At 72.3% G+C, this 25,624-nt stretch overlaps 3 protein-coding genes across 7 annotated transcripts in view; 2 read left to right on the top strand and 1 right to left on the bottom strand.

Moving 5' to 3' along the window:
- Nucleotides 1–4,130, top strand: part of SPTBN4 (spectrin beta, non-erythrocytic 4) — an 89,563-nt gene extending 85,433 nt beyond the window's left edge. For all 5 annotated transcript variants that reach the window (XM_044988278.1, XM_044988277.1, XM_044988276.1 and 2 more), the window contains 3 exons: nucleotides 187–360; nucleotides 1,242–1,284; nucleotides 1,917–4,130. In XM_044988278.1, the coding sequence (XP_044844213.1) occupies nucleotides 187–360; nucleotides 1,242–1,284; nucleotides 1,917–2,078 (379 nt within the window). In that variant the 3' untranslated portion in view covers nucleotides 2,079–4,130. The remainder of the gene's footprint in view (nucleotides 1–186; nucleotides 361–1,241; nucleotides 1,285–1,916) is intronic.
- Nucleotides 2,614–5,851, bottom strand: LOC123350486 (mucin-1-like). Its single transcript, XM_044989101.1, has 2 exons — nucleotides 5,789–5,851; nucleotides 2,614–5,238 (listed from the first exon to the last, which is right to left on the bottom strand). The coding sequence occupies exons 1-2, from the start codon at nucleotides 5,849–5,851 to the stop codon at nucleotides 2,614–2,616; spliced, it is 2,688 nt and encodes an 895-aa protein (XP_044845036.1).
- A 2,758-nt stretch (nucleotides 5,852–8,609) lies between these two features.
- SHKBP1 (SH3KBP1 binding protein 1) lies at nucleotides 8,610–25,179 on the top strand. Its single transcript, XM_044989022.1, has 18 exons — nucleotides 8,610–8,696; nucleotides 9,070–9,123; nucleotides 10,442–10,487; nucleotides 14,608–14,681; nucleotides 14,975–15,033; nucleotides 15,406–15,486; nucleotides 16,216–16,386; nucleotides 16,936–17,026; nucleotides 18,036–18,226; nucleotides 18,335–18,450; nucleotides 19,047–19,134; nucleotides 19,529–19,645; nucleotides 20,551–20,721; nucleotides 21,337–21,492; nucleotides 22,541–22,637; nucleotides 22,910–23,088; nucleotides 23,564–23,696; nucleotides 23,902–25,179. The coding sequence occupies exons 1-18, from the start codon at nucleotides 8,629–8,631 to the stop codon at nucleotides 24,452–24,454; spliced, it is 2,445 nt and encodes an 814-aa protein (XP_044844957.1). The 5' UTR covers nucleotides 8,610–8,628; the 3' UTR covers nucleotides 24,455–25,179.
- The last annotated feature ends 445 nt before the right edge of the window (nucleotides 25,180–25,624 follow it).

The raw sequence follows: 25,624 nt of genomic DNA, 5'->3' as shown, positions 1-25,624 counted from the left end.
TGAGATGTTACGTTACACTCCTAGCGTGGAGGGCGGGATCCTGCCCTGCCCAGCTGAGCCGGGCTCCCGTGCAGGGGTCTCCTCCCGGGGTGCTGTGGGGCCACGGCCCCAGGCTGCCCCGTCTGGCTGGATGGGCAGGGGGCTCCCAGGCTGCCCCGTTCCATCGGGGTCGCTCTGTTTTGGTAGGTCCTGGGTAAACCTGTACTGCGTCCTGAGCAGAGGGGACCTGGGCTTCTACAAGGATGCCAAGGGGCAGGCGTCGGGCAGCACCCACGGCGGGGAGCCGCCGCTCCCCCTGCACCAGGCCACCAGCCACGTGGCCACTGACTACAAGAAGAAGAAGAACGTCTTCAAGCTCAAGTGAGTCACCCCCCCAGCTCAGAGACACCAGCCCCCCCCCCGGAGACACGGGGCACCTGCCCCCCTCCCCCGGAGACACCGGGCACCTGCCCCCCTCCCCGGGTCAGAGACACCAGCGCCCCCCCCCCGGAGACACCGGGCACCTGCCCCCCTCCCCCGGAGACACCGGGCACCTGCCCCCCTCCCCGGGTCAGAGACACCAGCGCCCCCCCCCCCGCGGAGACACTGGGCACCTGCCCCTCCCCCGGAGACACCGGGCATCTGCCCCCCCCCGCCGCCAGAGACACCAACCCCCCCACTGCCAGACCCCCCTCCCTCCCCGGGTCAGAGACACCAGCCCCCCCCCCCCAAGACACCGGGCAACTGCCCCTCCCTCCCCCAGGTCAGAGACACCAGCCCCCCCCCACCCCCAGAGATACTGGGCACCGCCCCCCCTTCCCTGGTCAGAGACACCGGCCCCAGAGAACCAGGCACCTGTCCCCCCCAGAGACACCAGGCACCCGCCCCCCTCCCTCCCCCAGATCAGAGACACCGGGCTCTGGGGGGGCAGCGGCTGTCTGGGCAGGTGCTGCCCTGGGGCTCAGGGGGTCTGCGCTGGGGGGTGAGTTGGGGTTGTGGGCCTGGAGCAGGGCAGCAGCCTTCATCCCTCTGCCACCTGCCATCCGGGACCCCCCCCCCCCGAGCCCAGCCCTGGGCCTCCCCCGCACGCAGCCCCCTGGGCTTCCCCATGGCGTCCTGCTCAGCCAGGACCAGCCCTGGGGCAACTGGGGGGATCCCCTGCAGCCCAGCGCTCCCCCTCGCACGTCCCCCCTCGCACGTCCCCCCTTGCACATTCCCCCCCCAATCCCACACAACACTAACACGCCACCTGCTTCCCCCAGGACCAGCGACGGGAACGAGTTCCTGCTGCAGGCCAAGGACGAGGTAGGACCCGGCCGGGATCTCGCTCCTTGGGGCCGGCCGGGAGCTTCGCCGCAGCTGTGGCTGAGGGGGCTGGGGGTTCAGACGGCACAAGGGGGACCCGACCCCTGCCAGAGCTGGGACGAGCCGCCAACGCTCATGTCTTCGCGGCTCCTGAGTCCCGTTCCCAGGGCCGCCCGTCGGCAGGGCCCGAGCTCAGAGCATTGGAACCCCTTCCCCTCGCACTCGGGGCCCGCAGCCGGGGGCCGGCCAGGGTGTGCCCAGGCTCCGGAGCGCAGGCGGGTGCCTCTCGTGGCAGGGGGCCGCGGATCGGAGGACGGGCGGCGCCGGTTCTCCGGGCCCCAGACTGGGTGAAGTTCCACTTGGCCGGGGAGCCCCGCGAGCCCTGTGGCCGGGACACCTTGAGCGTTCCCAGCCGGGCGTCGGGGCAGGAAGCTGGCTCCTGAGCCGCTCCAGCAAGTCGCGCTGTGACGCTTTCCCGCGCGGGGGGCCAGCCCCAGCCAGCTGGCGTATTGGGGGGCTGGGGCCCAATTCTCTGCCCCCCCCACTCCTCCACGGCAGCGTGACGCTGCCCAGAGGCTGCGCGGGGGTGGCAGCGGCTGGGGTTTCACGCGGCTCTGGTGTCCGTCCCACAGGAGGAGATGAAGAACTGGCTCCAGGCGCTGGCTGCCTCCGCCGAGGAGCACGCCGAGATCGCCCGCTGGAGCCAGGCGCTGCTCACCACCTCCTCCACCGACGAAGGCAACCCCCGGCGGGAGGGCGACCGGCGGGCCAGCACGTCCGGCAGGAGGAAGTGAGGTGGCCGGGGCAGTGCCGGGGCAGTGCCGGGGCAGTGCCGGGGCAGAGGGGAGCCGCGCCCCCCCACGGTCTGCAGCGTCCCTGCGCGCCACGCGCCGAGCCAGCCCCTCCGTCTGCACACGTCCCGGACAGCCCCCGCCCGCTGCAGGAGGGGGCCCATGGGGAGAGGGGAGCCCGGGCGCTGGAAGGACGCCAGCACCACTCTGTTCGCCGTCCGGTGCCAGGAGTCCAGCCCGGGTCAGCCGGCCCGGCTCCTCGCCACGGGATGATATATGCAAAACCGGCCCCGCGTGAGGCTGGGGGGGAAACTCCACCGGACTCAGAGACTCTGTGCAGTGGGGAAGGGCCTCTCCACTTCATTTCATCCCCTGGGGGGCACGCAGGAGCCTCCCCCTCCCTGCGTGGGGCGGGGCCCAGAGAGGGGCCGGCAGTTCTGGTCCCTCCCCGGGCTGGGAAGCCGCTGGGTGTTTCAGGGCGGGGGAGGGGGTGCTTTTCGGACAGATGCTCCCCGGGGGGTTAAGCATTTTGGGTCATTCACATAAGGGAACCGGGCACCTGGCCCTCGCTCAGCCCACTATGGACATGGGCCCGTTGCACGGGGGCCGGGTTCCGAGCACACGCAGCGCTGGGTTTCCACGGCTCTCGGGGCCGGTTGCACGAGGGCCGGGTTCCGAGCACACGCAGCGCTGCGTTTCCATGGCTCTCGGGGCCTGTCGCACGAGGGCCGAGTTCCGAGCACACGCAGCGCTGCCTTTCCACGGCTCTCGGGGCCCGTTGCACGGGGGCCGGGTTCCGAGCACACGCAGCGCTGCCTTTCCACGGCTCTCGGGGCCTGTCGCACGGTGGGTGGGTTCTGAGCACACGCAGCGCTGCGTTTCCATGGCTCTTGGGGCCTGTTGCATGGGGGGCGGGTTCCGAGCACACGCAGGGCTGGGTTTCCACGGCTCTCGGGGCCCGTTGCACGGGGGCCGGGTTCCGAGCACACGCAGCGCTGCGTTTCCACGGCTCTCGGGGCCTGTCGCACGAGGGCCGAGTTCCGAGCACACGCAGCGCTGAGTTTCCACGGCTCTCGGGGCCTGTCGCACGGGGGCCGGGTTCCGAGCACACGCAGCGCTGGGTTTCCACGGCTCTCGGGGCCTGTCGCACGGGGGCCGGGTTCCGAGCACACGCAGCGCTGGGTTTCCACGGCTCTCGGGGCCTGTCGCACGGGGGCCGGGTTCCGAGCACACGCAGCGCTGGGTTTCCACGGCTCTCGGGGCCTGTCGCACGGGGGCCGGGTTCCGAGCACACGCAGCGCTGGGTTTCCACGGCTCTCGGGGCCTGTCGCACGGGGGCCGGGTTCCGAGCACACGCAGCGCTGGGTTTCCACGGCTCTCGGGGCCTGTCGCACGGGGGCCGGGTTCCGAGCACACGCAGCGCTGCGTTTCCACGGCTCTCGGGGCCTGTCGCACGAGGGCCGAGTTCCGAGCACACGCAGCGCTGCGTTTCCACGGCTCTCGGGGCCCGTTGCACGGGGGCCGGGTTCCGAGCACACGCAGCGCTGCGTTTCCACGGCTCTCGGGGCCTGTTGCACGGGGGCCGGGTTCTGAGCACACGCAGCGCTGAGTTTCCATGGCTCTTGGGCCCGTTGCACGGCGGGTCGATTCTGAGTACACGCAGCTCTGGGTCTGGACAGCTCTCGGGGCCTGTCGCACGGCGGGTCGGTTCTGAGCACACGCAGCACTGGGTTTGCACAGCTCTCGGGGCCCGTCGCACGGGGGCAGGTTCCAAGCACACACAGCACTGGGTTTCCACGGCTCTCGGGGCCTGTCGCACAAGGGCCGGGTTCTGAGCACACGCAGCGCTGCGTTTCCACGGCTCTTGGGGCCTGTTGCACGGGGGCCGGGTTCCGAGCACACGCAGCGCTGCGTTTCCACGGCTCTCGGGGCCTGTCGCACGGGGGCCGGGTTCCGAGCACACGCAGCACTGCGTTTCCATGGCTCTCGGGGCCTGTTGCACGGTGGGTGGGTTCTGAGCACACGCAGCGTTGGGTTTCCATGGCTCTCGGGGCCTGTCGCACGGCGGGTCGGTTCTGAGCACACGCAGCACTGGGTTTGCACAGCTCTCGGGGCCCGTTGCACGGGGGCAGGTTCCGAGCACACGCAGCACTGGGTTTGCACAGCTCTCGGGGCCTGTCGCACGAGGGCCGGGTTCCAAGCACACGCAGCGCTGCGTTTCCACGGCTCTTGGGGCCTGTCGCACGGGGGCCGGGTTCCGAGCACACGCAGCGTTGGGTTTCAACGGCTCTCGGGGCCTGTTGCACGAGGGCCGGGTTCTGAGCACACGCAGCGCTGCGTTTCCATGGCTCTTGGGGCCTGTCGCATGGGGGGTGGGTTCTGAGCACACGCAGCGCTGCGTTTCCATGGCTCTCGGGGCCTGTTGCACGGTGGGTGGGTTCTGAGCACACGCAGCGCTGTGTTTCCACGGCTCTTGGGCTCGTCGCACCGGGGGCCAAGTTCCAAGCACGCACAGCGCTGGGTTTGCACAGCTCTCAGGGCCTGTTGCACGGGGGCCGGGTTCCAAGCACATGCAGGGCTGGGTTTCCACGGCTCTTGGGCCCGTCGCACGGGGGGCAGGTTCCAAACACATGCAGTGTTGGGTCTGCACAGCTCTCGGGGCCTGTCGCACGGCAGGTCGGTTCTGAGCACGCGCAGAACTGGGCTTGCACAGCTCTCGGGGCCTGTCGCACGGCAGGTCGGTTCCGAGCACGCGCAGCGCTGGGTTTGCACAGCTCTCGGGGCCTGTCGCACGGGGGCAGGTTCCAAGCACGCGCAGCGCTGGGTTTGCACAGCTCTCGGGGCCTGTCGCACGGCAGGTCGGTTCTGAGCACGCGCAGCGCTGGGTTTGCACAGCTCTCGGGGCCTGTCGCACGGCAGGTCGGTTCTGAGCACGCGCAGCACTGGGTTTGCACAGCTCTCGGGGCCCGGTTCCAAGCACGCGCAGCGCTGGGTTTGCACAGCTCTCGGGGCCTGTCGCACGGCAGGTCGGTTCTGAGCACGCGCAGCGGTGGGTTTGCACAGCTCTCGGGGCCCGGTTCCAAGCACACGCAGCGCTGGGTTTCCCGGCGCTCTGGGCCCGTTCACCCTTGGCAGGCCGTGCGTGGGCAGCTCGCACCTGAGTCTGTGGTGGGAGGAGATGGAAACAGGTGGGGGTGGTGCTGGCCGGTATGAGGAGAATCTGCTGCAGCCAGTGGGGCTCCTGTTTACCCCAGCTCTGGATTTGGCCCACGCCTTGGGATTTGGGAGGGAAGGGGGCAGGGCTGGGGTCGGCCTTCGGGTCTATATAGTGGTGTGCTGGCCCCTCAATGCCCAGCCCAGGCCCCCACGCCCCTCAGCCCAGCCAGGGATCGTGGGGAAGGGAGCTGAGTTCGGGGTTGGGTCCTTCCCAGTGGTCCTGGCTGGCCCAGCCTGTGCCAGGACCAACGTGCCTGGCCCGTCGCTGGCAGGCAGCTCTCTGCCCTGACACCACCTCTCCGCCGTCTCCTTGGCAGCGCCCACGGCTCCGGATGGGGCAGGGGTTTGGAGAGGGAGTCCTGCCCCTGGCCTGGTCTGTCTCACTGCTGCCCCGTGCTTGGCATCTCGTCCCCTGGGGGAGCAGGCTCTCCTGACGCCCACAGAGCCCCTGGCCCTGACGCTGCTGAAGGGTGTCTGAGGCTCGCCCCCCAGCAAACCCCTGGTTCCACCTCCCACTCGTGCATCCCCTTGCACGTCAGCTCTCGTGCACGCACGTCCATGCACGCTCACGTTTCAGCATCCTGGGCCTGCTATTCCCACCTCTGCCATGTGGGTCAGAACAGCATCGGCAGCGCTTGGCCGGATCCCCCAACTCCTCCTGCGGAGCCAGGGGCCCGAGGTCTGCCAGGGTTTCATTGCCATCCTGGGAAGTCGGACACGCGACTGGCGGCGTCCACACTCTGTCTCTGCAGCAGGAGCGGGGAGATGTCGGCCCCAGCCCTGTCCTGCCACCCGTGGCCGGAGCCGGATTGGGCCAGGCCTCTCGCAAAGGGAGCTAGGCCGTGCCACCCAACCAGGAGCCGGCTGCGCTCGCTGCTGCCAGCCTGGGCACGGCGCTCGCCCCATGGGCAGGGGCTGGCAGCTGGAGCGTTTGCACAGCAAAGGGTGGTGGTTTGTGCCTAAGCCCGTGCACACGGGGACGGTCTCCTGGAGGCGCAGCCCCCGGCTCCTCTCCATGTGTCCCCCCTGAGCAGGAGCCCTCACCCGGTGGAGATCCTGTCCCCTGGGTAGGCAGCAGCCCCCCAGCCCCTGCACCTTCGAGCCCCGGGAGATCGGGACCAGCCCTTGCCTTGGGCCAGGCGAGAGTTCCGAGGTCCCGGCTGCTGTGGGCTGGGCTCCGGTGCCGTTAACGAGCCATAGTGCGGGCTCTGCACGTGTGTGAGCCGCCCGGCCCCCAGCCCCAGCCTGCCGGGCATGGGGCCCAGAGGGACGAGGGGCTCCTCCCACGTCTTTATGCAATAAAGGGGCGGGGGGGGAGGCTCTGGGGCAGGGGGGTTCTTGCCCAAAGCAGCCGCAGTCACTCGCAGCTGGGCAGAGCCGGGCTGGGCCCTGGGAGGGGCTGCTCAGGGATCAGGCCCGTGGGGCGATTGCTTCAGGAATTCGGCTCCAGATTCAGGGCCCTGGAGAGCAAAGCACCAGGCATGGCTCCAAGGAGCTGGCCTGGGGCATGAGCCCCCCCGTCTCCAGCAGCCGCTGGATGGATGCTGAGCAGCCGCTCCATTGGGAGTTGGCCCAGCACTAGTCACAGCCGCCTTGCCGGGTTCCCAGCCTTTGGGACGTAGCCTGGGGCAGGGGCCAACGCGGGGGGAGAGAACCAGGTGTCTTCCAAAAGAAATAGACGTGGATTGGGCCAGAGCCCAGCTGGCTATGAGGCGGGTGTGGAACCAGCGTTTCCTTTCTCGGGTGGCGCCTGCCATCTCTGGGGCTGGTTCTTCAGACAGAGCAGAGCCGGGTCGCTCGGATCCAGGGGTCCAGGGCCCTGTGCTGCCGGTCAGGAGCACGTCCCACCGGCTCTGCCCTCAAGGCTCCCCAAGTGCTCCCCAGCGTCCGGTACAACGTCCAACCACCGTGCAAACCGCCCTCGGTTTTGTGTTACCCCCCAGCCACCCCGTTTTATCCCCACAGCCTCCCTGTAATAACGTGGGAGAGAATCAAGATGAAGCCTCTTCCGTGCACCAGAGCCATGTCCACCGTTGGTTTCCCCACCTGGCTGCAGCCCCAGCTTTCTCTTTCAGGTCCGGGAGCTTGTACCATAGTGTAATTGCTCTAAATAATGTTTCTCCTCCTGTATAAAGAAAATCTTCCTGAGAATCAGTGCGTTCGGGGCTGGGTTTGAGTTTGTTTTTTCCTGCCTGTAAATCTTTGGAAGGGGTTTTGGAACCAGGGAGCGATTTGTAAAGATTTGACAAGCGACTGCGTGAGATTCGAAAGCGGCTGCGCCGTGTGCATGTACTTCCAGGCCTGACGCGCCAGGAGCCAAGCTGGGCGGTGAGGGGCAGGGGCTGGACTCCATGTGAATCTGTAGCAATTTAACCCCTGCATAGAGCTGTGTGGGCTCCGTCCTGGTCCCCTGTAACCCTCGCCACCCCTGTGCCCTGCCCCTGGCGACGGGGAAACGCGCTTTACACGGTGTAGCCAATAAAGGGGACGGGAACGGCCGGAGAGTCTGGTTGAAAGCGAACTGCTCGGGGCGGTGTGTTTGCGAGGGGGCGGCCGGGGGCTGGGGCCGCGGGGGGGGGGTGACTCCAGCCACCTCCCCGGAGAGGGGGCCGAGGTCTCCGTCTCGCAGGCCCGGGGGGGCCCAGGGGCCGGGGCCGCGAGGGGGGGGGGCGAGGTCTCCGTGTCGCAGGCCCGGGGGGGCCCCGGGGCCGGGGCCGCGGGGGGGGGGCCGAGGTCTCCGTGTCGCAGGCCCGGGGGGGCCCAGGGGCCGGGGCCGCGGGGGGGGGGGGCCCGAGGTCTCCGTGTCGCAGGCCCGGGGGGGCCCAGGGGCCGGGGCCGCGGGGGGGGGGCCAGGTCTCGGTCTCGCAGGCCCGGGGGGGCCCAGGGGCCGCGGGGGGGGGGCCGAGGTCTCCGTCTCGCAGGCCCGGGGGGGCCCAGGGGCCGGGGCCGGACTCGAAACCAGGAGCAAATTCCCAAGGGGCGGAGCCTGGGCACGGGGGGGGGAGGGGGCAGGACGTCCCAGCGCCCGGCGAGGGGAGGGGCAGGGCCGGGTCAGGGGACACGGCGGTGGGGGAGGCAGGATGGGGTCAGGGGTCAGGAGGGCCGGTCCCCCGCCCTGCCCCACAGCGCCCCTTTAAGGGGTGGGACGGGGCGGGGCTCGCGGGCTGTGGGCGGGCTTGGGACGAGGCGGGGCCCAATCAGCGCCCGGGGTGGGCGGGCCTGGGGAGAAACGGGGGCCAATCAGCGCGCGGGGTGGGCGGGCCTGGGGAGAGGCGGGGCCAATCAGCGCGCGGGGTGGGCGTGTCCCCGGCGGGGGAAGCGGGGCGCGGGCCCGGATATGGCGGCTCAAGGCGGGAGCGCGCGGCCGGGCGCGGAGTTGATCCAGCTCAACGTGGGGGGCAAAAGGCGAGTGGGGGAGGGGCCCCCCGGACTGCCCGCCCCGCCCCCTCCGAGATCCCCGGGACCCCCCCCGAGGTCGCCCATCCGCCCCCCCCCCGGAATCCCGCCGGGCCCCGCTCTGGGCACCAGCCCCCCCTGGGAGCCCCCCCGACACTGCCCAGCCCCGCCCCCCGGAATCCCGCCGGGCCCTGCCCCCCCGCCCCCCCCCGCTCTGGGCACCAGCCCCCCCTGGGAGCCCCCCCGACACTGCCCAGCCCCGCCCCCCGGAATCCCGCCGGGCCCCGCCCCCCCCGCCCCCCCCCCCCGGGCCCCGCTGCGCCGGGTCTCTGCCGGGTCGCTGCGCCCGGCCGCTGGCTCACGCCGCCCTTTGCCGTTGCAGGTTCAGCACGTCCCGGCAGACCCTGACCTGGATCTCGGATTCCTTCTTTTCAAGGTGACGGGCAGAGACGCCCGGCCCGGCTGCTCGTCACCGCGCGGGGGAGCGAAAGGCCCCGGCCTGGGCAGCGGCTTGGGGGCAGCCGGCCCGTCGCGGCCTGGGCTTCCCTTGCTCTGGGTTTGGCACGAAGCCCCTGCCCCATGCCCCTCCGCCCAGCTGGGGCCGGGTTCCTGGCAGCCCTGCCGCTGGTGTGGCCGAGCCAACGGCCCCCAGGGCCAGGCAGCTGCGATCTGGCGCCTGGCTGGTTGGCAGGGCTGGGCAGGACTCCTGGGAACTCGCCTGTCGGTTCCCCTGGGACTGAGTTGGGTCCTGTGCCCCACCCCTGGCACCGCCGGGCTAGCCTGGCGCAGGGTTCCTGCAGGGGGGCCCCTCGTCTGCTCTGAACCGATACAACCTCAGCACCAGCCCCCTGCACACACAACCCTGGGGCCTGGGTTAGCTGTTACCGCTGGAGAGATCAGGGAGTCCGAAAACGCTCCCTTTGGAAAGGGAGAAAGTCTCAGATTTCTTCTATCATATTGTCCCTATAGAAGTGCACGGTGCGCCCCCACCTCGACCGCTGCGTGCAGAGCTGGGCGCCCGGCTCGGAAAACACCTGCTGCGCTTGGGAAAGGGCAGAGAAGGGCCACAAAAATGCTGGGGGGTTTGGAACGGCTGCTGGGCCAGGCGAGATCTGTCAGACGGGGGCTGGTCAGCTGGGAAAGGGATAAAATCATGAGAGTGGAGACAGTGAACAAGTGTCATTGACTCCTTCTCCGAACACACGAACCAGACCAGGATGCAATTCACAGGCAGCAGGTTTAACACAGACCAATAGCGGGTTTTCTACACCCAGCGCCCAGTCGGCCTGTGGACCCCCGGCCAGGAGATGAGTCTAACTGGGTTCACAAAGGAGAGAACGGCTCCTGGAGGACAGGCCCAGCAGTGGCTACTAGCCAGGCTGGGCAGGGATGGGGCCCCTGGCCTCTGTCTGCCAGAAGCGGGGAAGGGGCGAGGGGCTGGGTCACTGGCTGATCCCCTGCTCTGTCCACTCCCTCTGGGGCACCTGGCACTGGCCACTGTCGGCAGACAGGACGCTGGGCTAGGTGGACCCTTGGTCTGACCCGGTCTGGCCGCTCCTGTTCTCTGGCCAAAGCGGAGCAGGTGACGCAGCGTCTCAGCCCTGAGGCTATTGAGTGAGTCGCTGGGCTTCTGTAATTGCCTTTCTGCTGGGGCGGGGCCTGCGTGACCCCCAGCCCGCGGGGGCCCGATGCAGAGGGGGGCTCAGAGGTGCTGAGGGGAGCAGCAGTCACCTCTGTCTCCGTTTAAATTCCAGCCTCCTGAGTGGCCGGATCTCCACCCTGAAGGATGAAACGGGAGCGGTGAGTTACCCCCGTGGCTGCCGCGTGGGGGGCTGGGCTGCGGGTCGCGGGAGCCCTGCCCGCCAGGGGAGAGCCCCCCACTGAGCCCCCCGTCCTGCCCCACAGCGCCCCCTAGTGCTGCCCTGTGGCCAGCCCTGCCCGCCAGGGGAGAGCGCCCCCTGCTGAGCCCCCCGTCCTGCCCCACAGCGCCCCCTAGTGCTGCCCTGTGGCCAGCCCTGCCCGCCAGGGGAGAGCGCCCCACTGAGCCCCCCGTCCTGCCCCACAGCGCCCCCTACTGCTGCCCTGTGGCCAGCCCTGCCCGCCAGGGGAGAGCGCCCCCTGCTGAGCCCCCCGTCCTGCCCCACAGCGCCCCCTAGTGCTGCCCTGTGGCCAGTCCTGCCCGCCAGGGGAGAGCCCCCCACTGAGCCCCCCGTCCTGCCCCACAGCGCCCCCTAGTGCTGCCCTGTGGCCAGCCCTGCCCGCCAGGGGAGAGCGCCCCCTGCTGAGCCCCCCGTCCTGCCCCACAGCGCCCCCTAGTGCTGCCCTGTGGCCAGTCCTGCCCGCCAGGGGAGAGTGCCCCGCCCTGCCCCACAGCGCCCCCTAGTGCTGCCCTGTGGCCAGCCCTGCCCGCCAGGGGAGAGCGCCCCCTGCTGAGCCCCCCGTCCTGCCCCACAGCGCCCCCTAGTGCTGCCCTGTGGCCAGCCCTGCCCGCCAGGGGAGAGCGCCCCACTGAGCCCCCCGTCCTGCCCCACAGCGCCCCCTACTGCTGCCCTGTGGCCAGCCCTGCCCGCCAGGGGAGAGCGCCCCACTGAGCCCCCCGTCCTGCCCCACAGTGCTACCTAGTGCTGCCCTGCAGCCAGCCCTGCCCGCCAGGGGAGAGCCCCCCATCCTGCCCCACAGTGCCCCCTAGCACCGCCCTGCGGCCAGCCCTGCCCGCCAGGGGAGAGCCCCCCGTCCTGCCCCACAGCGCCCCCTAGTGCTGCCCTGCAGCCAGCCCTGCCCGCCCGGGGAGAGCCCCCCACTGAGCCCCCCGTCCTGCCCCACAGCGCCCCCTAGTGCTGCCCTGTGGCCAGCCCTGCCCGCCAGGGGAGAGCGCCCCCTGCTGAGCCCCCCGTCCTGCCCCACAGCGCCCCCTAGTGCTGCCCTGTGGCCAGTCCTGCCCGCCAGGGGAGAGCCCCCCACTGAGCCCCCCGTCCTGCCCCACAGCGCCCCCTAGTGCTGCCCTGTGGCCAGTCCTGCCCGCCAGGGGAGAGTGCCCCGCCCTGCCCCACAGCGCCCCCTAGTGCTGCCCTGTGGCCAGCCCTGCCCGCCAGGGGAGAGCGCCCCCTGCTGAGCCCCCCGTCCTGCCCCACAGCGCCCCCTAGTGCTGCCCTGTGGCCAGCCCTGCCCGCCAGGGGAGAGCCCCCCACTGAGCCCCCCGTCCTGCCCAACAGTGCCCCCTAGTGCTGCCCTGCAGCCAGCCCTGCCCGCCAGGGGAGAGCGCCCCCTGCTGAGCCCCCCGTCCTGCCCCACAGCGCCCCCTAGTGCTGCCCTGTGGCCAGCCCTGCCCGCCAGGGGAGAGCGCCCCACTGAGCCCCCCGTCCTGCCCCACAGCGCCCCCTACTGCTGCCCTGTGGCCAGCCCTGCCCGCCAGGGGAGAGCGCCCCACTGAGCCCCCCGTCCTGCCCCACAGTGCTACCTAGTGCTGCCCTGCAGCCAGCCCTGCCCGCCAGGGGAGAGCCCCCCATCCTGCCCCACAGTGCCCCCTAGCACCGCCCTGCGGCCAGCCCTGCCCGCCAGGGGAGAGCCCCCCACTGAGCCCCCCGTCCTGCCCCACAGCGCCCCCTACTGCTGCCCTGTGGCCAGCCCTGCCCGCCAGGGGAGAGCGCCCCACTGCGCCCGCGTCCTGCCCCACAGCGCCCCCTAGTGCTGCCCTGCAGCCAGCCCTGCCCGCCAGGGGAGAGCCCCCCATCCTGCCCCACAGTGCCCCCTAGCACCGCCCTGCGGCCAGCCCTGCCCGCCAGGGGTTTGCCCCCCACTGTTCCCCCCCGTCCTGCCCCACAGCGCCCCCTAGTGCTGCCCTGGGGCCAGCCCTGCCCGCCAGGGGAGAGCGCCCCACTGAGCCCCCCGTCCTGCCCCACAGTGCCCCCTAGTGCTGCCCTGCAGCCAGCCCTGCCCGCCAGGGGAGAGCGCCCCCTGCTGAGCCCCCCGTCCTGCCCCACAGCGCCCCCTAGTGCTGCCCTGGGGCCAGCCCTGCCCGCCAGGGGAGAGCGCCCCCCTGAGCCCCCCGTCCTGCCCCACAGCGCCCCCTACTGCTGCCCTGTGGCCAGCCCTGCCCGCCAGGGGAGAGCGCCCCACTGAGCCCCCCGTCCTGCCCCACAGTGCTACCTAGTGCTGCCCTGCAGCCAGCCCTGCCCGCCAGGGGAGACCCCCCCATCCTGCCCCACAGTGCCCCCTAGCACCGCCCTGCGGCCAGCCCTGCCCGCCAGGGGAGAGCCCCCCCCTGAGCCCCCCGTCCTGCCCCACAGCGCCCCCTAGTGCTGCCCTGTGGCCAGCCCTGCCCGCCAGGGGAGAGCGCCCCACTGAGCCCCCCGTCCTGCCCCACAGTGCCCCCTAGTGCTGCCCTGCAGCCAGCCCTGCCCGCCAGGGGAGAGCCCCCCATCCTGCCCCACAGTGCCCCCTAGCACCGCCCTGCGGCCAGCCCTGCCCGCCAGGGGAGAGCCCCCCACTGAGCCCCCCATCCTGCCCCACAGTGCCCCCTAGCACCGCCCTGCGTCCAGCCCTGCCCGCCAGGGGAGAGCCCCCCACTGAGCCCCCCCGTCCTGCCCCACAGCGCCCCCTAGTGCTGCCCTGCGGCCAGCCCTGCCCGCCAGGGGAGAGCCCCCCACTGAGCCCCCCGTCCTGCCCCACAGTGCCCCCTAGTGCTGCCCTGCAGCCAGCCCTGCCCGCCAGGGGAGAGCGCCCCCTGCTGAGCCCCCCGTCCTGCCCCACAGCGCCCCCTAGTGCTGCCCTGTGGCCAGCCCTGCCCGCCAGGGGAGAGCGCCCCACTGAGCCCCCCGTCCTGCCCCACAGCGCCCCCTACTGCTGCCCTGTGGCCAGCCCTGCCCGCCAGGGGAGAGCGCCCCACTGAGCCCCCCGTCCTGCCCCACAGTGCTACCTAGTGCTGCCCTGCAGCCAGCCCTGCCCGCCAGGGGAGAGCCCCCCATCCTGCCCCACAGTGCCCCCTAGCACCGCCCTGCGGCCAGCCCTGCCCGCCAGGGGAGAGCCCCCCACTGAGCCCCCCGTCCTGCCCCACAGCGCCCCCTAGTGCTGCCCTGTGGCCAGCCCTGCCCGCCAGGGGAGAGCGCCCCACTGAGCCCCCCGTCCTGCCCCACAGTGCCCCCTAGTGCTGCCCTGCAGCCAGCCCTGCCCGCCAGGGGAGAGCCCCCCATCCTGCCCCACAGTGCCCCCTAGCACCGCCCTGCGGCCAGCCCTGCCCGCCAGGGGAGAGCCCCCCACTGAGCCCCCCGTCCTGCCCCACAGCGCCCCCTAGTGCTGCCCTGCGGCCAGCCCTGCCCGCCAGGGGAGAGCACCCCCCGCTGAGCCCCCCGTCCTGCCCCACAGCGCCCCCTAGTGCTGCCCTGGGGCCAGTCCTGCCTGCCAGGGGAGAGTGCCCCGCCCTGCCCCACAGCGCCCCCTAGTGCTGCCCTGCAGCCAGCCCTGCCCACCAGGGGAGAGCCCCCCACTGAGCCCCCCAGTCCTGCCCCACAGCGCCCCCTAGTGCTGCCCTGCGGCCAGCCCTGCCCGCCAGGGGAGAGCCCCCCACTGAGCCCCCCGTCCTGCCCCACAGCACCCCCTAGTGCTGCCCTGTGGCCAGCCCTGCCCGCCAGGGGAGAGCGCCCCCTGCTGAGCCCCCCGTCCTGCCCCACAGCGCCCCCTAGTGCCACCCTGGGGCCTGCCCTGCCTTCCAGGGGAGAGCGCCCCCTGCTGAGCCCCCCGCCCTGCTCCCTGCCCCACAGCGCCCCCTGGCGCCTGCCCGTGTGGCACTGCCTCGGGCGAGCCTGGGCCCTGCTGGGCTCCCAGGGCCGTGGGCTGAGACGCGCGGAGTCCGGCTCGTGGGGCACTGCGTGTGCTGCTCCCGACAGGAGGGCTGTCTGCCCTGACCCACTCTCTGCCCCCCCAGATCTTCATCGACCGAGACCCCACCGTCTTTGCACCTATTCTCAACTTCCTGCGAACCAAGGAGCTGGATCCCAGGTAGGGCAGGGAATGCGTCTGACCCCCTGTGCCAGGGATCTCCACGAGCACGGGGGCGTTCCTGGCTCCCCCTCCTCAGCGGTGGCCCGGGAAATGGGAAGGGGGGTCTGCTGGCAGCGTCCTGAGTCTGTGCTGCGCCTGGCGCGGTGGGGCATGGCCTGTGCCCCTGGGGCAGTGGGGGGCTCCCACACATCCGGGGGGCCACGCCCCGAGCCCAGGCAGGTCTGGCATCGCCTTGTGCTGCTCCGATCCCGGCCACTGTCCAGACCATTTGTGTCGCTCTGTCTTTCCAGGGGCGTCAACATCTCCCTGCTGCTGCATGAAGCGGAGTTCTATGGGATCACCCCGCTGGGTACGGCACGGGGGGGGGGGTGTCACCCCGCTGGGTACGGCACGGGGGGGGGTCACCCCGCTGGGCACGGCACGGGGGGGAGGGGAAGGGATCACCCCGCTGGGTACGGCACGGGGGGGGGAGGGATCATAGCGTGGGGGGGAAGGGGTCAGAGCGTGGGGGGGAGGGATCACCCCGCTGGGCACGGCACGGGGGGGAGGGGAAGGGATCACCCCGCTGGGTACCCCACAGGGGGCATGGGGTCACGGCACAGGTGTGGGAATGGGATCAGCCTGCGGGTACGGTGGGGGGGGAGGGGCTCCCTGCTCCAGGGCTGGGGGGGGCACATGTCCGGGGGGTTCTGCCGCTCACCCCCAGCCCTCTCCTGCCCAGTGCGTCGCCTGCAGCTGCGCGAGGAGCTGGACCGCTCGGCCTGCGGGAGCGTCCTCTTCAACGGCTACTTGCCCCCGCCAGGTGGGTGCTGCGCCCCGGGCCGGGTGACAGAGGTGGGGGGCTGGCTGCCATGGGGAGGGCAGGGGCGGAGATGCGCTGGGTGGGGGAGGGGCTGGGTGGGGGCGGAGATGCTCTGGGCGGGGGAGGGGCTGGGTGTGGGCGGAGACGCCCTGGGCCGGGGAGGGGCTGGATGTGGGCGGAGATGCCCCGGGCGGGGGAGGGGCTGGGTGTGGGCGGAGAGGAGCTGGATGGGGGAGGGGCTGGGTGTGGGCGGAGATGCCCTGGGCGGGGGAGGGGCTGGGTGTGGGCGGAGATGCCCTGGGCGGGGGAGGGGCTGGGTGTGGGCGGAGACGCCCTGGGCGGGGGAGGGGCTGGGTGTGGGCGGAGACCAAGGCCGGCTTTAGGCCGATTCCACCAATTCCCCCGAATCGGCCCCGCGCCCGGTGACAGGCCCTTCCCTGGCTAGAGGCGCCATTTTAATTTTGACTCACCTGGCGGCGCTTTGGGCCTTCGCCGGCACTTTGGCGGCGGGTCCTTCGCGCTCTGCGGGTCTGGGCCGGCACTGGGGGAGCGAGTGCCGGCCCCGCCGAAGTGCGGCCGAACGCTCAGAGCAGAGCGCCGCCCGCCCGCCCGCTGAGCACGCGCCCCACGTCACCCCTGGCCGGGCCCCGCAGCTCCGAAAGCCGGCCCGGGCGGGGGAGGGGTGGCTCGGCTCGGCTCGGCTCTCACGGTGCCATTGCCCCCCCGCAGTGTTCCCCGCCAAGCGGCGTAACCGGCACAGCGTGGCTGGGCCGCAGGTGGCCGCCCGGCTGCACAGCGCCGCCGAGAGGGCCCCGGTTCGCCGCAGCAACACCCTGCCCCCCACCCTGGGCCAGGCCGGGCTGCTGGGGCGCCTGCTGGAGGAGCGGGGCCTCGGGGCAGGTATGCGGGGGCCTCGGGGCGGGGGCCGGGTCTGGGGAGCTTGTCATTCTCCGGCTGCCTGCTCTGGGGGCGGGGGCCAGGACTCCTGGGCTCTCCCGGCTCTGGGAGGGCAGAGGGGGCTAGTGGTTACAGCTGGGGAGGTGGGGCTGGGAGCCAGGACTCCTGGGTTCTCCCTGGCTCTGGGAGGGCAGTGGGGGCTGGTGGTTACAGCTGGGGAGGTGGGGCTAGGAGCCAGGACTCCTGGGTTCTCCCTGGCTCTGGGAGGGCAGTGGGGGGCTAGTGGTTACAGCTGGGGAGGTGGGGCTAGGAGCCAGGACTCCTGGGTTCTCCCTGGCTCTGGGAGGGCAGTGGGGGGCTAGTGGTTACAGCTGGGGAGGTGGGGCTGGGAGCCAGGACTCCTGGGCTCTCCCTGGCTCTGGGAGGGCAGTGGGGGCTGGTGGGTTAGAGCGGGGTGGGGGGCGGACGCCTGGGTTCGCTCATTGATTTGCTGTGCGCGTCTGAGCCGTACTCAGTTCCTCGTTTGTGCTGCTCTCTGCTCTCCCGCCCCAGGGCCGGCCAGTGACCCTGGCATGGTCCGAATCGTCTGTGGGCACCACAACTGGATCGCCGTGGCCTACGCCCAGTTCCTCGTTTGCTACAGGTAAGAGCACAGGTCTCCTGCCTCCTGCCCCCGAGCTCCCCCCACCCCGCACTGCTGGGGCCAGCCCTGCCTGCCGGGGGGAGCCCCCCACCCCACCCCACCCCCGCCCTGCTGGGGCCAGCCCTGCCTGCCGGGGGGAGCCCCCCACCCCACCCCACCCCCACCCTGCTGGGGCCAGCCCTGCCTGCTGGGGGGAGCCCCCCACCCCACCCCCACCCTGCTGGGGCCAGCCCTGCCTGCCGGGGGGAGCCCCCCACCCCACCCCCACCCTGCTGGGGCCAGCCCTGCCTGCCGGGGGGAGCCCCCCACCCCACCCCGCACTGCTGGGGCCAGCCCTGCCTGCCGGGGGGAGCCCCCCACCCCACCCCACCCCGCTGGGCCCAGCCCTGCCTGCCGGGGGGAGCCCCCCACCCCACCCCACCCCCGCCCTGCTGGGCCCAGCCCTGCCTGCCGGGGGGAGCCCCCCACCCCGCCCCCGCCCTGCTGGGGCCAGCCCTGCCTGCTGGGGGGAGCCCCCCACCCCACCCCTGCCCTGCTGGGCCCAGCCCTGCCTGCCGGGGGGAGCCCCCCACCCCACCCCCGCCCTGCTGGGGCCAGCCCTGCCTGCCGGGGGGAGCCCCCCACCCCACCCCGCCCTGCTGGGGCCAGCCCTGCCTGCCGGGGGGAGCCCCCCACCCCCACCCCACCCCCACCCTGCTGGGCCCAGCCCTTCCTGCCGGGGGGAGCCCCCCACCCCACCCCCACCCCCACCCTGCTGGGGCCAGCCCTGCCTGCCGGGGGGAGCCCCCCCCCCCACTGCTGGGCCCAGCCCTGCCTGCCGGGGGGAGCCCCCCCCCCCCCCCGCACTGCTGGGCCCTGCCTGCCGGGGGGAGCCCCCCACCCCACCCCACCCCACCCCCGCCCTGCTGGGCCCAGCCCTGCCTGCCGGGGGGAGCCCCCCACCCCCACACTGCTGGGCCCAGCCCTGCCTGCCGGGGGGAGCCCCGCTCTGACGCCTGCTCTGCCCCAGGATGAAGGAGACGTCGGGCTGGCAGCAGGTGTTCTGCAGCCCGCGGCTGGACTGGCTGATCGAGCGGGTGGCCCTGAATGCCAAGGTGCTGGGCGGGTCGCTGGGCGAGCAGGACAAGATGGTGGCCGTGGCGTCCTGCAGCGAGATCATCCTCTGGGCCCTGCCGGCCGACGGCAACGGCAGCGAGATCGGTGAGGGGGCAGGAGCTCCTGGGGGGGGCTGGGGGGAGCTCGGCGAGGGGGGGCCCCGGGGCGCTGTCCCGCAGGCCCAGCCCCCTCACGGCTCTTCTCCCCGGCCAGGCGTGTTCCACCTGGGCGTCCCGGTCGAGGCGCTTTTCTTCGTGGGCAGCCAGCTCATCGCCACCAGCCACACGGGCAAGATCGGCGTCTGGAACGCGGTCACCAAGCACTGGCAGGTGAGGGGGCGCCTGGGTGGGGAGCCCCGGGGGGGCGTGAGGCGAGGAGCTGTGGGGGGGTGGGGGGTGTTGTGGGGGGCACGGCCGGGTGGGGAGCTGTAGGGGGGATGTGGGGTGAGCGGGAGGGTCGTGGGGAGCTGCGGATGGGTGGGGCGGGGAGCTGGTGGGTGACGTGGGGTGAGCGGGATGGGCTACGGGGGGACGTGGCTGGCCGGGGAGCTGGGGATGGGCCACGGGGGGACGTGGCTGGCCGGGGAGCTGGGGGGATGTGCCTGGGCAGGGAGTTGGGGGGGGGGACACGTGGGGCAGGGAGCTGGGCATGGGCCACGGGGGGACGTGGCTGGCCGGGGAGCTGGGGATGGGCCACGGGGGGACGTGGCTGGCCGGGGAGCTGGGGGGATGTGCCTGGGCAGGGAGTTGGGGGGGGGACACGTGGGGCGGGGAGCTGGGGATGGGCCACGAGGGGACGTGGCTGGGCGGGGAGCTGGGGGGGATGTGGCTGGGCAGGGAGTTGGGGGACGTGGCTGGGGGGGGCCGTGGGGGGACATGGCTGGGCCGGGCCCCGCCCTGAGCAGGTTCCCTCTCGGCCCCGGCAGATCCAGGACGTGGTTCCCATCAGCAGCTACGACGCGGCCGGCACCTTCCTGCTGCTCGGCTGCCACAACGGCTCCATCTACTACGTGGGTGAGCGGGGTGGGGCGGGGCCGGCGCAGCCGTGGGGGGCAGGGGCAGCCGCTCGCCCACCGGCCCCAGGGCCCGGCTCTGCCAGCCGCACGGGGGCCCCGCGGGGGCCTGGGGGTCAGGCAGACGCAGTGCCAGCGGGAGGGAACTGATCCCCGGTCTCCTGCGTCCCAGCCCGGTGCACTAACCACTAGGCTGCGTGGTGATGGGGGCCGAGCCTCTTTCGCCCCCCCCCCCCGGCGCTGGCCTCACCCAGCCCTGCTGCCGCCTAGGGGCAGGGCCCCAGGCTGGGGGTGGGCCCTGCGGGTAGCCTGGGGCTAGCTCTGGCCCCGCCGGGCTGCCGGGGGCAGGGGGCGGCAGGGGCTGGGGCTGCGCTGACGTCCGTGTCCCCCCCCAGATGTGCAGAAGTTCCCCCTGCGCATGAAGGACAACGACCTGCTGGTGACGGAGCTGTACCGCGACCCCTCGGAGGACGCCGTCACCGCCCTCAGCGTCTACCTCACCCCCAAGACAAGTAAGAGGCCTGCCCCCCCCTGCCCCAGAACCCAGGGGTCAGCCCCATGCGCCAGAAGGAAAAGGACTGTCCCCAGACATCCAGGGACTCAGTGACGGAACCCAGGAGTCCTGGCTCCCTGACCTCCCCACTCTAACCACTACACTCCCCTTCCCTCCCAGAGCCGGGGAGAGAACCCAGGAGTCCTGGCTCCCAGCCCTGCCTGCTCTAACCAGTAGACCCCACTCCCCTCCCAGAGCCGGGGAGAACCCAGGAGTCCTGGTACCCAGCCCCCCCCCCAACCACTAGTCCCCACTCCCCTCCCTGAGCAGGGGAGAGAACCCAGGAGTCCTGGCACCCAGCCCCCCCCAACCACTAGTCCCCACTCCCCTCCCAGAGCCGGGGAGAACCCAGGAGTCCTGGCACCCAGCCCCCCCCAACCACTAGTCCCCACTCCCCTCCCTGAGCAGGGGAGAGAACCCAGGAGTCCTGGCACACAGCCCCCCCCAACCACTAGTCCCCACTCCCCTCCCAGAGCCGGGGAGAGAACCCAGGAGTCCTGGCTCCCAGCCCTGCCTGCTCTAACCACTAGATCCCACTCCTCTTCCAGAGCCAGGAGAGAACCCAGGAGTCCTGGCTCCCAGCCCTGCCTGCTCTAACCAGTAGACCCCACTCCCCTCCCAGAGCCGGGGAGAACCCAGGAGTCCTGGCACCCAGCCCCCCCCCAACCACTAGTCCCCACTCCCCTCCCAGAGCCGGGGAGAGAACCCAGGAGTCCTGGCTCCCAGCCCCCTGGCTGTGGTTCCTATGGTGCATTGGATGTTGCAAGTCCCCTCCCCATTGCCCCCCACTGACCTGTGGCTCAGGGGCTGGGCCGTGACCCGGGGGGGGGGGGAGCTCTGCCCGGCTGACCTGGGGCCCCGCAGGCGACAGCGGGAACTGGATCGAGATCGCCTACGGGACCAGCTCGGGGACGGTGCGGGTGATCGTGCAGCACCCGGAGACCGTGGGCTCGGGGCCCCAGCTCTTCCAGACCTTCACCGTCCACCGCAGCCCCGTCACCAGGATCATGCTGTCCGAGAAGCACCTCATCTCGGGTGGGTGCTGCTGTCCGGCCGGGCAACGGGGGGGCTGCGGGTCGGGAGTGAGGGGCACCGGCTGGGCTGGGGGGACCCAGGGCTGGGCTAGCAGGGGCTGCGGGTCGGGAGTGAGGGGCACCGGCTGGGCTGGGGGGACCCAGGGCTGGGGTAGCAGGGGCTGCGGGTCGGGAGTGAGGGGCACCGGCTGGGCTGGGGGGAGGGAGGGGGTAGCAGGGGCTGCGGGTCGGGAGTGAGGGGCACCGGCTGGGCTGGGGGGAGGGAGGGGGTAGCAGGGGCTGCGGGTCGGGAGTGAGGGGCACCGGCTGGGCTGGGGGGAGGGAGGGGGTAGCAGGGGCTGCGGGTCGGGAGTGAGGGGCACCGGCTGGGCTGGGGGGAGGGAGGGGGACCCAGGACTGGGGTAGCAGGGGCTGCGGGTCGGGAGTGAGGGGCACCGGCTGGGCTGGGGGGAGGGAGGGGGACCCAGGACTGGGCTAGCAGGGGCTGCGGGTCGGGAGGGAGGGGCACGGGGCCTAGTTCCAGCTGTTGTCCTGTTCATGGCGGGGGGCAGGGAGCCCCTTAGGCAGTGGGGTGCAGGGAGCCTTTGGTGAAATGAATCCATCCCCCGGCCTCCAGTCTGTGCCGATAACAACCACGTCCGCACCTGGACGGTGACGCGCTTCCGCGGCATGATCTCCACGCAGCCGGGCTCCACCCCGCTGGCCTCCTTCAAGATCCTGTCCCTGGAGGACCTCGATGGGCACGCAGGCTGCAGCGCCGGCACCGACATCGGTGGGTGACGGTGCTCGGGAACGGGGTGGTGGCGCTGGGGGGCAGGCGATGGCGCTGGGGGGCAGGGGGCGTGGTGACAGTGACGGTGCTCGGGAACGGGGTGGTGGCGCTGGGGGGCAGGCGATGGCGCTGGGGCAGGGGGCATGGTGACGGTGCTCGGGAACGGGGTGGTGGCGCTGGGCGGCAGGCGATGGCGCTGGGGGGCATGGTGACGGTGACGGTGCTCGGGAACGGGCTGGTGGCGCTGGGCGGCAGACGATGGCGCTGGGGGGCATGGTGACAGTGACGGTGCTCGGGAACGGGGTGGTGGCGCTGGGCGGCAGGCGATGGTGCTGGGGGGCATGGTGACGGTGACGGTGCTCGGGAACGGGGTGGTGGCGCTGGGCGGCAGGCGATGGTGCTGGGGGGCATGGTGACGGTGACGGTGCTCGGGAACGGGGTGGTGGCGCTGGGCGGCAGACGATGGCGCTGGGGGGCATGGTGACAGTGACGGTGCTCGGGAACGGGGTGGTGGCGCTGGGGGGCAGACGATGGCGCTGGGGGGCATGGTGACAGTGATGGTGCTCGGGAACAGGGTGGTGGCGCTGGGCGGCAGGCGATGGTGCTGGGGGGCATGGTGACGGTGACGGTGCTCGGGAACGGGGTGGTGGCGCTGGGGGGCATGGTGACAGTGACGGTGCTCGGGAACGGGGTGGTGGCGCTGGGCGGCAGGCGATGGTGCTGGGGGGCATGGTGACAGTGACGGTGCTCGGGAACGGGGTGGTGGCACTGGGGGGCAGACGATGGCGCTGGGGGGCATGGTGACAGTGATGGTGCTCGGGAACGGGGTGGTGGCGCTGGGCGGCAGGCGATGGTGCTGGGGGGCATGGTGACAGTGACGGTGCTCGGGAACAGGGTGGTGGCGCTGGGCGGCAGGCGATGGCGCTGGGGGGCATGGTGACAGTGACGGTGCTCGGGAACGGGGTGGTGGCGCTGGGGGCCAGGAGAGGCGGGCGTGTCCCTGCCCCCAGAGCAGAGGCCAGGGACACTGACTGGCGGCTCTCGGCAGGGCCCTTCGGGGAGCGGGACGACCAGCAGGTTTTCATCCAGAAGGTGGTTCCGGACGCCAGCCAGGTCTTCGTGCGTCTCTCCTCCACCGGCAAGAGGTGCCTGGGGGCCCCCGAGCCTGGGTCAAGGGCCACACGGCCCGGCCAGTGGTGGGGTGGGGTCACATGACTCGCGGGTGCCCCCCTTTGCTGGCGCGGCATCTGGCGGGGGAGGCTCCGTGGTGCAGGGGCCCCGAGGGATGGGGGCGACGGGGCCTTGCTGTTCTCCCGGCTGTACAAAGGGGGAGACGGGCACCGGAGGCCTGTGGCTGAGCCGGGGGGTGGAACCCAGGTGTCCTGGTCCCCAGCTCCCGCTCTGCCCCCTGCCCCAGGATCTGCGAGGTGCGCTCCGTGGACAGCACGGCCATCACCTCCTTCACGGTGCACGAGTGCGAAGGCTCCAGCCGCATCGGCTCCCGGCCGCGCCGCTACCTCTTCACGGGCCACGCCAACGGCAGCCTCCAGATGTGGGACCTCACCACCGCCATGGAGATGCTGGGCAAGCCGCCAGGTACCCCATTGCCAGGGGACCCAGTGCCCGACCCCACTGACCCCTCCCGTCACCATGGGAACCCAGGGACCGACCCCCTCCCGTCACCATGGGAACCCAGGGACCGACCCCCTCCCGTCGCCGGGGGAACCCAGTGACCGACCCCCTCCCGTCGCCAGGGGAACCCAGTGACCCCCCTCTCCCGTCACCGTGGCACCCAGCGCCTGACCCTGCTGATCCCACCTGTCACCATGGGAACCCAGGGACTGACCCCTCCCATCCCCCATGGGAACCCAGTGACTCCCGTCACCGTGGCACCCAGCGCCTGACCCTGCTGATCCCACCTGTCACCATGGGAACCCAGGGACCGACCCCTCCCATCCCCCATGGCCCCTGTCCTGGCAGTGTGGGGTGCTACCCCCAGCGCTCCCTTCTGGGACACTCTGTCCCCCCAGGCGCGTGGCCGGCCTGACCCGTGCTCTGCCCCCTCTTTCAGAGGTGGGGGGCCTGACGGAGGAGGAGCTGCTGCAGCAGCTGGAGCAGTGCGACCTGGCCCTGACGCGCACTCCGGACATGAGCCCAGCCTGCTCCTGCGCTCACCCCGGCACGCCCCAGGCCTCCAGCACCAGGTACGGGGGGCGGGTGCCCCGGGGTGCCCCGGGCTGCGGGCCGGGCTCCTGCAGGCAGAGCGCCTGCTTATACCAGACCCCACGCGTTGGTGCTTCCCAGCCGGGCACTCAAGTCAGCGCCAGGCCGGAGCTGGAGCCCGCTTGGTTCTGCGTGAGCCCTGCCCGCCTGGCTGCCTGACACCCGGCCCCTCTCCTCTCCCGACAGCCTCCAGTCCCAGGGCAGCGACGGTGCCCGAGACAGACCCGCCAAGGGGGCTGCCAGCCCTGGGCTCCTGCTGAGCTCTGCCCGCGGAAGCCTGCTGGTGCCCAGACCCCGTGAGGGCCCCTTCCCGGTGCTGACGGCCAGCCAGAGCTCCCTGAACCGCGGCGAGGGCCCCGCGCCGGAGCCCTGCCCCCGGCGGCCAGCAGAGGGGCCGGACGGCGACCCCCGGGCTCCCCACGGGCTGCGTGGGGGGGGCAGCTTCGTCGAGCGCTGCCACGAGCTGGCCCGCTCCTCCGGGCTCGAGGGCAGGTGGCCTGGCCCAGCCGGGGAGCCTGACGGGGGGCGCCTTGGAGCCAAGGGCAGGGTCCTGCTACGTGCCCCCGGCATGCCAGCCCGCAGGCCCCCCGGAGCCAGCCCCACCCCCTCTGTCAGGACCCTGCCCCCCGCCCTGCCGGGGTCCGGCTCCTCCTCCTCCCCCCCCTCGGCAGCCAGCGAGGCCCTGCCTATCGTCCCGCTGGCAGCGCCCAAAGCCCAGCTCAACGAGACCTCGTTTTAGCATCCGCGGATCCGGCCTGGCCGTGACTGACTCACCACAGAGGCCTTACGCCCGCTGCCCGACTCAGGCTCTGCGCAGCTCGGCCGGCCGGCCGATGCCCCGGACTCGGCCACCCCGGGACCTGCCGCAAGCCAGGGGCCAGGGGCCCTCTGCAGCCGTGTCCTGCTGGGGCTGCCCTGCTGGGCCGGGCCGGGCACCCTGCCCGAGGCAGGATCACGCTCCGCTCACAGAGCGATGGATTGGCTGGCGTCCCTCCTCCCGGGGGCTACCTCCGCCCCCTCGCTGGGCTCGCTGGCCCAGGAGGGGAAATCCTACTGCAGGTGGGAAAAGGTCCCCGCTGGTGGGCGGGGCCTAAGCCTGGTGGCTCCTCCCACCCTACAGCAAGCCAAAGCCTATTGGCAGAAATAAGGGGGCGCTGTGCCGGGGGTGGGGCCCAGGTGCGGCTTCCAAGGCAAATACACCCGCGTTCCCCACGCTCTGCCTGCGTGTGTGTGTGTGTGTGTGTGGCTGGGGGGCCGGCCCCCCGCGCGACATCAGTGGTGCTGGGTTCCGAACTCGCCCCCTCTCCTGGCAGCGGAGGGCTTGGCTGGGCTGCAGGCCTGTCGCTCGGCAGCCGGCGTGGGGCAGACCCAGCTCCCTGGCACGCCTGGGTGGGCCCTGGCCATTACTGGCCCCACAGCCAGGTCCGGGCCGTGCGGGGAGAGGAGCCGGCCCTGTGGGAGCTGTGGCGGAAAGCCGGGGGGGGGTGAGTGGCTGAGCAGGGGAGGGGCCTCCCGAGGCCCCCCAAGGCCTGAGCCCCACTCAGCCCTCTGGGGTCCTCGGTCCTGTGCAAACTCCTGGGCTGGGGGCTGGCTGCCCGGAGCAGCCTCAGGACCCCTGGGCTGCCGAACAGTCTTGCCTGCACCTGGGAGAGCAGCAGCGGGGGGGGGGCCCTGGTCCACGGTCCCCTCTGCCGGAAGGGCAGGCAGGAGGTTCCCCCCAGCAGCCCAGCTGGCCCCCCTCCCCGGGGCTCCTGGCCCCCAGGTCACCCTGGCATGCTGCAGCCTGGACTGCTGGGAGGAGGCAGTGCCTGGCTGGGTATGGGGGGTGCTGGGAGCATGGTACACAGCCCCACACATGCGCCCAGGGCTCCCCAGCGGCTGTGCCAGCGGCACGTGACTGAGCCCTGCG

This window comes from Mauremys mutica, chromosome 15 (genome assembly GCF_020497125.1).
Source record: "Mauremys mutica isolate MM-2020 ecotype Southern chromosome 15, ASM2049712v1, whole genome shotgun sequence".
NCBI classification, from domain to species: Eukaryota; Metazoa; Chordata; order Testudines; family Geoemydidae; genus Mauremys; species Mauremys mutica.
Note: the sequence above shows the minus strand (reverse complement) of the source record. Positions and strands in the feature narration are given on the sequence as shown.